Source organism: Haemorhous mexicanus, chromosome 5, assembly GCF_027477595.1.
Source record: "Haemorhous mexicanus isolate bHaeMex1 chromosome 5, bHaeMex1.pri, whole genome shotgun sequence".
In the NCBI taxonomy this organism is placed as follows: Eukaryota; Metazoa; Chordata; class Aves; order Passeriformes; family Fringillidae; genus Haemorhous; species Haemorhous mexicanus.
This window is the reverse complement of record NC_082345.1, coordinates 36,141,087-36,151,980: the sequence shown is the minus strand read 5'-3', so window position 1 is coordinate 36,151,980 and position 10,894 is coordinate 36,141,087. Positions and strand designations below refer to the sequence as shown.

The 10,894-nt window shown below is 44.2% G+C and overlaps 1 protein-coding gene across 3 annotated transcripts in view; it reads left to right on the top strand.

The window, feature by feature from the left end:
- Positions 1-245: 245 nt before the first annotated feature.
- TMTC2 (transmembrane O-mannosyltransferase targeting cadherins 2) overlaps positions 246-10,894 on the top strand; it is a 246,289-nt gene continuing 235,640 nt past the window's right edge. The window contains exon 1 of one of the 3 annotated variants that reach the window (XM_059846844.1): positions 246-685. In XM_059846844.1, coding sequence (XP_059702827.1) covers positions 603-685 — 83 coding nt within the window. In that variant the 5' untranslated portion in view covers positions 246-602. The remainder of the gene's footprint in view (positions 686-10,894) is intronic. The other 2 variants (XM_059846843.1, XM_059846845.1) reach the window with 2 other exon arrangements.

Below are 10,894 nucleotides of genomic sequence, written 5' to 3'. Positions count from 1 at the left end.
GAAAAGAGAATGAAACAGGAAAACAGAAAAAGGCGAAAAGGGGAAGGAAAATAAGGCTGATTGTGCCCAGCTGGCAGCGGGACACGGCCCAGCCCAGGCCCAGCCGGAGCCTGAGGGGTCGGAGCGGGCGCGAGGCCGGCTCAGCCGCCGGCGCGCGGGGCGGGGCGGGGCGGGCACGGAGGGGCGGCGCGGGGCGGGCCCGCACGCAGGCGCGGTGGGAGCCCGGGGCGCCCCACGCGGGCGCTCCCAGAGCCTCGGCGGCGGCGCCCGGCTCGGCAGCGAGGGGGGCGCGGGTGGGGAACAGAGCTGCGGCAGCGCCGGGGCGCCGCGAGAGGAAGGCGGGAGTCGGAGCCGCGCCCCGCTCCGCTCAGTCCCGTTCCGCTCAGCCCCGCTCCGCTGAGCCCAGCTGCGCTGTCGCCGCCGATAGCCCCGCTGCCATGGGGTAGGGGCGGCGGAGCGGGGGACGCCGTCAGGCTGTGGCCGCCGGCGGAGCGCGGAGCGGCTCCCCGCGGTGCCGGGGGGTGCGAGGGGCAGGCGCGGGAGGCCGGGCAGGGCAGGAGGCTGCCCCGGTGCGAGAGGCGGCGGCGGAGGCAGGCGGAGAGATGATCGCGGAGTTGTTGAGCAGCGCCCTGGGGCTCGCCCTGTACCTCAACACCCTGAGCGCCGACTTCTGCTACGATGACAGGTAGGGCGGGGAGCGGCAGGGCTGGGCGGGCGGGAGTCGCTCACCTGTCGGGAGCAGAGCTTCGGCCGCCCCCCTCCTGGTGCCCGGGGCGGCGCCGGAGGGTCCCGGAGCTTTGTCGGCTCGGACTCGGTCCGCTCCAGCCCCACGCAGCAGGAGGGGACCCGCCGATCCAAGTTGGCATGTCCTGGGCTGGTGCCTCATGCGCGGTGTCAGCGGGATGCCCGGCCGCCTCCCGTCCCGGTCCCCCGCTGCGCCGGGACCGAGCGCCCGCGGGAAGTTGCCGTGCGCTGCCGGGCTGCGCTGGGCGGCCGCGGGGAGCGGAGCCTCGGCGGCCGGGAGCGCCGCTGGGCTGGCTTGGGCTGCCCACCTGCTCCTCTCCTGGCCGTACCTGCCCGCCGGAGCTGCGGAAAGGCGCTGTTCTTAGTCAGGGGAAATTCCGATTTGTGCCTTTTCCGGTGACTTAATCTGATCGCATTTAAAACAGATGCATAATTATAATGTATTGTTAGGGAGAACAGCACGCCTGGCTAAACTTATTAACCGTCCTGGGGTGATTCATGCTCCATTGGAATTAAACCATCCAAAAAGTGAGCCGGGATTGACTTTGACAGCGTTTCATCAGCCTCTTTCCTCTGAGGCCGGAGACCGTCTGCCCCGGGGCGGGTGGGTGGGGGGGATCGGCTCGGCCCGGCTCGGCGCGGCTCTCCCGGCCCCGTCCCATCCCGGCGGCGCGGCTGGAATCCTGCGGGAGCCGGCAGCTGGCCATGCGTGCGGGACTGCCTGTGCGGCAGGGAACGGGGGGAGGGAGCGAGGAGTGCCCCTGGGTGGGTGTGTGAGCGGAGGGTCTTTCGGCACGGCTCAGGTTCACGGTGCCAGCGCACTCCCTGAGCAGCTGTCAGGCAGGGTTGGTGCCTTGGAGGCTTTGGTGTGAGAGGAGGGAACGGGAGGAAGCACGGCGAGGTGGGATGAGGGATGTGCCTGATCAGGATGATGAGTTGAACTTCCCGGTGCGCTGATGGGGTGCGAAAGGGTCAGATGCGTCCTTGATTAGGCATTTGCCTTGGAAAATAACCTGCCTGTCCTGCAGTAATTACTTACTAAACTTGGAATTTTCCTCCCTTAAGCGGTATTACAGTGCACCTGCCGTGTTTAAGATCTGTCACTGCTTCCAGAATACTCCCCCCCTGTTTTCAAGGCTTGCTACTATTAAACCTATTATGCTGGAAGCAAATGCCAAGTGGTAGTCCTGGTATAGGTCTCTTAGCTGGGAACAGAGTTGGCTGCAGAATGTGGCAATTCAGGCTTCAACCCTCCAGGTCATTTACATGTAGTTGAAGCTTTGTGAGCAATTAAGTGGTTTTAGGTTTCTGTGAGTCTTCCAATTTACAAAGTGATTTTTCTTAAACCTATTTGAAAGTTTTGAAGCTTCATTCATAAACAGTAAAAGAGAAAAGTCTGCCGTTGCCCTGAAATGTGAAGTCTGAGTTGGATCTATAGGAAGTAGTGAATATTTTGATACAGTGACGCTATTTTAAACCTGCTTATTATAGTTAAGAATTGCGGGAGTTGTGGAATATTTACATAACCCTACATAGCATCTATTGCAATGTTTGGGCAAAAACTGGGTTGTTTAAGCACAAGCTTAAAAGCATGTCCTGCAGGCCAGTTCAAATGGACTAGGCATGGAAAGCAGTATGAAGTACTTTCTGGTGCTGTTGATGTGGAGGTCAAGGTTACTCTTGATCTTGCCTGAGTGTGCTTTAATACAGTTAGAAAAAAGTGGTATTTGAGTGTCATCTCTGAAAGTGTGGAAAACATAATCACTCACAGATTTTGCTAGTACTAATCTCACACTGTTTAAAAGGTGTTCTAAAAGATTGCTTTGTTCATGTGTTTACCTCCTAACTAAATAAAGTACTTCTCATCATTGTAGCTAAGATTTAGGCATTGACTAGAGTGGTGTAAAAGCCAGTTAATGGCATATCTGTATGTGGGGTCATTTAATTAGGATGTTTTTCAATTGCAGCACTGGAAGGGACAAGGCAGAAAGGGCTGTTTCGTGCTAGTAATTGTTGAACTAGAAAGGGTTATCTATTCAAAGAGGCAGGCTCAGACCCAAAGTATTCTTTTAACTGTAATCACAGGATCTTGCTGCCCTGCAGGAGCTGGCTTGAAACGTAACAGCAGAAAAGGAGGTCGATGCTTGAGCTGCAGGACACAGCCCTCCATGCAGGAGATGGATCGTGCTACTAACTTGAACTGAACCAAGATTGTGCATTTAAGCTGGGAACCAGCAATGCCTTGTTTCAGGAAGGCAGCATATTGCCATGGTTTTTATTCTACTTCCTTTGCTATTATATTGAAATTACATCAACTGTTCGCTTTTTAATATAGTGATCAAACTTACTACATAAAGGGTGTCTGTAATTCCTTTCTGTATTTTTTAATGTAGGTTGGGCAAGATTAAGTGGCATCATAAAACTTCTTATAGCAAAATCAATTTTCCAATGGTAAGATGTAATATTTTAGTAGCAGCACGGCACCAAACTAAAGACTCTATGGACAGTGATATAACAAACTTGCTTGTAGTCTTTGCTTTGACTCTGTACCAAAGGATTCAATATTTTGTTTCTCACCCTTTACCCATTTAAACTGAAATAGGATGAATTTTAAGCCTGAGGAAGTTAAGTGAACAAAAGTACATGTTCTTACTTTTTGTCATTAAACTGCTTAACTCGTTTCTTTCGGACTAAGCAGATATATTGCACATAATCAGTGCAATCCCAATATTTTTGAGCGGTTGACCTATTGATTACCTTGAATGAAAGTGTCACTTGTCAATTTCTAAACATAAACGACAGTGTTGTTGGATGTTTTGGTTTTTTTTTTTTTATTGTTCTGTAGATGTAGACCTAGAAAACACAAGCTTTTGCCACCCTTGTCCCTGCCACTGTAATTCTTACAGACAGCTGTGATATTTCCTAGTTACGTGTGTAGATTATTACTGAGAGTTTCACCTCCCCAGCTCAAAACCTCCTTGTTCAGCTAGGAGCAAATAGATGTATTTTTCCCCTCTTTTTACTTATTTATTTGAAGCTGAATGTGGTATGTAGTAAACCAAAACAAGAGATGAATGAAGAAAGAGGGGGTGGGAAATACTTAATGCCACAGTAGCTCACGTTGCTTGTTAATAAAGGTTTATTTATTGTTAAGCAAAATCTTGAAACTGGTAGCAGGGTAGAGAAGAATGCAATTTCCATTCTGCAGATGTGTTGAAGATACTGCTTCTTGCACCGTGTTAAATCCAGCTTCTTGCCAGATTGGGGGGGCATGACGACAGGACTAATCTCTGCACACACAGTTTGTGTTTCATGCTAGTATCTACCAGTGTTACAGGAGGGAGACCCATTGCTACAATTAGGCTTACACTTAGGCATGACCATTTTTGCCTGCCATTTAGGCACTACCAGCCCACCTGGCGGTGTGACCTGCAGGTGCCTTACACTGAAGCTGTCATCCTTCATGAGGCCTGTGCTGACAAAGACAGGCCACTGTCACTGTCAGTTTATGGCTGGGGAGGGGAAGATTTAGTGCTCTGTGTATCCGAGGTCATTCATTGTTACAGTAAACGTGGCAAAAGCAGCTCATCTATTGAGGTGGTGATTTCTTCTAAATCTCAAAAGAAAGGCATATTTTAGGGGAAGTATGGCAGGAAGCTTTAACCTTGAGTGATGTATTGTCTCAGTGACACATTGTCAAAATCAGTGTTCTGGAAAATGCGTACAGATTTTTCTCTGTCTCTGTAGGACTCTTCCATGAAATTTGGTAGCACAGACCAACTTTCTCTAGCTTGCACTGCATTTTATTTAGCAGGCCTGAATGGGGCAGCCTTGCTGATGGTAGAAAATATCCATCAGCCCTGTTTCAAAGTTGCTGGGCAATATTCCAGACTGCATTGCAAAAATCCTGTTAAATGTTTTCACCCTGTAGTGTCAGACTTGCATCATTTTAAAACAGGCTGAGCCCATACACATTTGACAGTACCTCTGCTGGGTCTGCCACATGAGATTTAATCTAGCAAGTGACCCAAATACGTGCACTAGAAGAACAAGTGTAAGTGCACTGGGGAAAATTACTTGCCATCTGTCTCCTTGTTGTGTGTGTATATTTGACTATTAATTTACATTTGTGATTTTTATGGCCCTTTTTTGTCATCCTCTCAATTTTTCAGCTCTGAGTACACCTCTCCAGTAGCTTTTAGTAGCTCCAATTTACAGGTAGCTGCAATCTTCTGAATTCCAGGAGTGAGGTTGATGATGGGGAGACAGGGGCTTGTGTGCTTTCTCTGTAGTGTTTTCCCTTTGTCCCCTCTGTTCCATCAACTACACGCTAATTTCAAACCACTATAAAGATAATTTTTATATGAAACAGGAGCTTTAACATATTCATAAAGGAGTAAAGGTAACTCAGAAAAGATGCTTGAGTAACTTAGCATGTGTAATAAAGGTTTGTAGTTGAGTTTGTGTTGTAGCTGAGTATGAACCAAGTGAACTGGTAACTGATTGTCTAATGGGATGAACCCGGCACAATAATATTCTATTAATACCTGTTCTTTTTTAAATGCTGAGCATAATCTAAATATGTAATTGGCTTTTCATTTAAAAATGGTTTCTGCATAAAAAATTATGTTGAATGAAACACTTTGATCCAAATGTGAAATCTTAGTTTCATCAAAATATCAGTGGGTGGTTTGTTTTGGTTTTTGTTTTTTTCCATTTAAGATGTTGTAGTATAGAGATTATAGAAAGCAAAAAAGAAATTATGTCCCCACTGGCTTTATTTTAAGATTCTTGTTGCATATGTAACACTAAGATAAAGCATGTCACTTCTGGTAGCTGGTTCAGAGGATAAATTCATGCCTGTTAGCAGACGGAGAGTCTCCCTGAGTCGCTGACGGGATGCGCCTCATCTGCAGGAAGTTCTTCCAGCACACAATGGAGTTACAAATTCAAATGATCAACTTTCTCCAACATCTCCCATATGTATTCCAGCTGCACTTCTGAATCCTTTAAGTTTGCCAGAGCGAAAGTCGCTGAAAGGCTCAGAAGTATCTCATCTCAATTTGTTAACCATCTGATAGCTGCAAGAGTGATGAATTAGAGCTCCTTTGCTTCCCTCATCTGGAAGTTTGCCCTTCCCTTGTTTGCTGCTAGGTTTGTTTCTTTCTTTTATTCGTTTTTTCTGTGAAGTTGACTGAATCAGACCTTGTTGTTTGTTTATGTAGTTTCTTTCTTCAGATGAAATATTTGATGCTGAAACTGATGCAAGATTGCTGGCAACCTGTGGTGAGAGTTGCTCCAAAAAAAAAAAAAAAGCTGGAGAAACAGACTAAATCTGAAGGCAGAGATGCTAAGTGTTATTGTTACTTATGTAGAAGTGAAATCTGTTCCTTTTATGTTTGATTAAAAAAAAATTTTCTGGATATTTTATAGTTTTTACTCAGATTTTGGGATAACTGTCTGCTTTTTGGAGAAGAAGCCTTTTAAAAGAAGTGCTCATTTCCTTCTCTGTTCTTGTAACTCTAATTTTTGTCTGAAATAGTTGTTTGAAAGGTGGAAACATTTTATTTGGAGACCTGAACCTTATGCTGAAAGTTTTAAAATAAAATTTGAAATTTCTCTTGATTGTGGAAGCCTATTGTTTGCCTTAGGCCTTGGCAACCTTTGACTCCTTCTGCTTTTCTACTTGGGGTGGCTGATGATATAAACTCTCCTTATGATCCTTTTGAGTGGGAGCTTGTTCTCTGGGCAGGCTGGTTAAGTCAGGATGGCAGTAGGCTTTCATTTCACATCTGCTAGATCAGGTGCTTATCCTGTCTCAGGTTGGTCATCCAGAGTTAAGATGTGTTATTTTTTTTACAGGCAGTCCCTCCCTAGTAAAAGGGTGTCAATTTTTCAATTTCTTTTCCATTTTCACCCTCTGCAGAACTCCATACTAAACCATTTTTCCCCAAGCCTGTTGATGAATGAAACTCGAAGAGTCGGAGGAAAGTGTTTCTTTGGAATAGCATCCTAAATATTACTTAACATGTCAACACTGCTGCTCAGTTTGTTACTTCAGGACAATTGAAATATTTTGTGAACCTGTGAATGGCTTATGACAGACATCTCCAAAGGCAGAAGCATGCACTTGGCTCTGTCTTCAGAGGATGCTTCAGGCTAGCACAGGGGTGCTGTTGTTTGTCTGTGACAGCTGATTGTGAAACAAAGGAACAAGCTGGATCACTGGGGCAGCAGCCAGGGATCAAGTAATCTCTCACTCTCTGTTTTACTTCAAGGAAAAAGAAAATTGGTAAATCAAACTGTTTGAAGCCAATAAAATTTTGTGACCCAGCCTCTGTAACTGGGGCAGGTTCCTTGATGATGCTTCACTGACCATTCCTGGCCTCCTTAAGCTTGCCTTGTTAAGCTTCCAAAGTGAGAAAAAGTAAAAGTGGCTTCCTTGAATACTAATCCTTGGATTTCCTAGGACACTGTGAATTACTCTGTTAGCCTTCATTGTCCTAGTAGCTTCATGAGGAAATTTTTCGAGAATAGTGGCAGGTTTCAGTTGGAGGCAAATAGTACTTGTTTACTGTCTTCATGTCCCTTATTTCCTTTACCTCTTCATCTTTTTAATTGCTTTTTATTTTACTGGAAATATTGTGATTTCAGCATAAGATTTTTTGTATTTTATATCTTAATTATTCTGATTTTTTTTTTTGTCCAGTGGTTTGATGAAGTGGCCTATATCAATGCTTCAAGGTTAGGGATCAGTGTAATCTGTAAAAACACTGTGGGTATATATACTATCACTGTATTAGATAGCAGAATTCTGTCGTATGCTAAAATTTGAGACCCTGCCTTTTATAGCATCCTTCTTCCAACAGAGCTGGACAGGTTTGCTATTAGTCTGCCACAAAGGCTCCTTAATATATTCACGGGGGTCACTGTTGACTGCCTCAGATCATTTCCTTCTCTCCAGGATTTAAGCACATTGGCTTCAGCAGCATTCCTAGTCCCAGCTGGCCTGGCAAGCCAGAGACTGACAGATGATTGAACAGGGATTTTCTATATGATGGTACAAACCATTGCTTCTAGATGACTGGACTGGTCTGCGAAATCTTTTATTATTCACCAACTTGTCAGTAGACCCCAGAAGCCCTGCCCTGACCTCTGACCTGGGTTTCAAGGGAGGACACATTTTTCTGAATTTAGCATCCTGTGTCCAGGATGGGTGTTTCTGAATTTAATGTTACCCTAGGCTGTTTTGCTAATGAGAGGATTGTATGATTTTTAGCTCCTACATGCTTTAGTTGGCTAGTCCAATTCTCGTTCAGGGGAACAATGCAGTAATTGGTAGCAGAACTATTGCTGTGAAGTCCCTGCCAGTGCCTGTATGCTATTTTCATGCAGCTTGGTAATTTGCATACTTAAATCCTGAAAAAGACTTGAACTCTTGAAACAGGGTCACTATTTAGTGACCAAAATTGTCATGGAAACAAACCCACTCAACAGCAGCCAATGCCCTCCCTAGATTTCTGTCCAGTCTTCTCACCTCTGTGGCTTTTTACATATAGCAGTTAATAATTGGAAGCTGGGCCCAGGAACCAGACTCCAGTGTGCCACTTCCACATCATTGCTGTAGAATGACCTGTACTCAGTGCTTAAGTGGGAAACCAGTCTCTGAACACTCTCAAGTACCTAACTAAAAGATATACCATGAGCGTTTATCTGCAGCCCCAACTTAGAGATAGCATTTAATTTCTGTACATAGTGTTTCCAATTGCTTGGCTGCCTGCTCTAAGTGTAATTTGAGTTAACTGCTTGTCTAAGATTTTTCTCTCCCTGTGTGATACAAGGGAATGTAGCTCAAAGTTGTATGGCTCTCTGTGAATCAGGTACTTTTATTTAGGAGGCAGTGCTTGGCTAAGTGTGTGGGTTTCCAGTGTCATGATGTATCAGGAGTGCCTTTGCAGCATCCAGCCTCCAATTTCTATGCAGGAATATGTCTCAGTTGATGCTTTTTAAAATAGCTTTTATGTTTTCTCAGCAACTATTGAAGCTGGTGATGGCTATTTACTTTGATACTAAAAAAGCCAGCATGGAGTCCCAGTGTATGAATAAAGCACTAAGGAAGACTATTCCACTGAAAATAGTTTCCTAAAGTTGATGTTTGAAGCAATTTTAAGGTGACATAATTACTTAGTGGGGGGAAGAGGAAAAAACCCTGAGTCACTGGATGTTGTCCATTATAAAGATCTTTAAGAATTAAGGAAAATAAAACCCCTGTCTGTAGATAGGGGTCAGCCAAGCCCTTTATTGTGGAATATCAGTTAAAACCAAGCCCTGAAATCCAGCCAACCAGCACAAAACTGTATGCATTTATTATGCTTCAAGAGCCCCTTGATATGTCTTCATCCAGATTCCAGAAGAGATGAAAGACTTCAGGAGGAAACCAGATTGTGTGTAGAAAAGATTGCCGTGTGCTGAAGTTACCTCTAGAAGGCAGGTAGAGGAGGTCTGTCCCATTGTCATTTAAATTGTAAATATTCAGTGTGTGGCTGGGTTTGGAGCCATGTATTTTGTGGTAATTCCTGTGCCTGCATTTTACCCCAGGGTGTTTCCCAGAGGTGTTGACAGCGTGCTTAGGGTTCAACCTGCTCTAAGTGAGGTTGTGAGTTGTCGAGTTGAACTTCTTTACTATATCAAGATATCTATAGGGTATATCTGTACTATACCCTATACATGTGACAGGGTTTTAGTAGACACTTTGCATTGAAACATGCTATTATTGAATTATAAAGTGATAACCAATATCTCGGAGGCACATGGGAAGAACTGGAATTCTTAATCCAGGATCCAGGATAATTTGATTTTTTTAATTTTTTTTTTTTTTTTTAGGGACTGATTTGTTTCAATCCCTCACATGAAATCTTGAAGTGGGAATTAATTTCAAAAGTCTGCCACTTCTGTGACTTTAACTTTGGTTTCTCCAAGTCTTTTCTGTGTGTATAGTTTGATATTGTTTTCAGAGTGTGTTTTCCGTGGTGGACCTTTGAAAAGACATGGGAGGTTCTTGCTGCCCAATGTGCAAAGCAGCACATTAAATAATACACTTAAAAGTCTTCCTTTTGAAACACACAATGCGCGTGCCTTTGTAGGTTGTTTAGTAGTTTCTCCTCTGCAGGCTGATCCTGTTGGTATTTTTAAAAGTCTTTGTGATATTGTAGCACTTTGGAAACATTGAAATCTTCTTGGTTTCATTTCACAGCCTGTCAGCTTTCCTGGGTCAGAATCATTTATGCTTGGCTGGCTCCTTTGTTTGAGGGGACTTGTACTGGGCTACTTTGAGAAGAGGATTAGATCCAGCTGGAAATTCAGATGAGATGCCTGCAGTCACTTCTGGCCATCAGAGTAACTTTCCTAAGTTTCCTATCTCCAGATAACACTCTGGATTTCCCTTAGTGAAGCAGGAGCCCATATTGTGTTAAGTGTGACTCTGTGGGTGGAACTTGCAGATGTTGTTCTGTAGGTTATGAACCTTCCACGCTATACTCTTTTTTTCGTGCTTCATATGCTTTTTAAAAATAGATTTTTTTCTTGTCAAATAAAGAAAAATGGAAGGAACACTGTGACTTGTTTTATCCTTTCATTTCCAACAGTTATGTGACACTGCAGATGCTGTCATACCTTCTCTTGTATTTGATACTGTATTTATTTGATATTGCTACTTAGTAGTAGCAACAATGTTGATTGTTTTAATATTTTAATAAGAAGATGAAGAAATTAGACTCACATATGAGGCAGGATCTTAACAAACCTTATTTTATGTATTTTACTTCAGTACTCTAGGTATCACTAAAATGATAATATTTATATCCTGGACTAAGCCTCTCTGTATTGGCCCATCTGACCTTTTTGGTGCCAGTATTTAGTTGGTGAATCATCCTGGGCAACTCTCTGGAATAATTTCTGGTCTGGAAGTTTGGTTTGTGAGTCTCTAGCAAGGTTGCTCCCATTCTGCTATCCTTTCTTTGGCTTTCCAGGCCTCCTTCCAGCTCCCATGCCAAAAAGAAACACTACAGCTTATGGGAAAATACTTCTCAGTATGGTATGCTTCTATCTATGTATTTCCTTACTGCAAAATCTTGAATTATAACAAGAATTT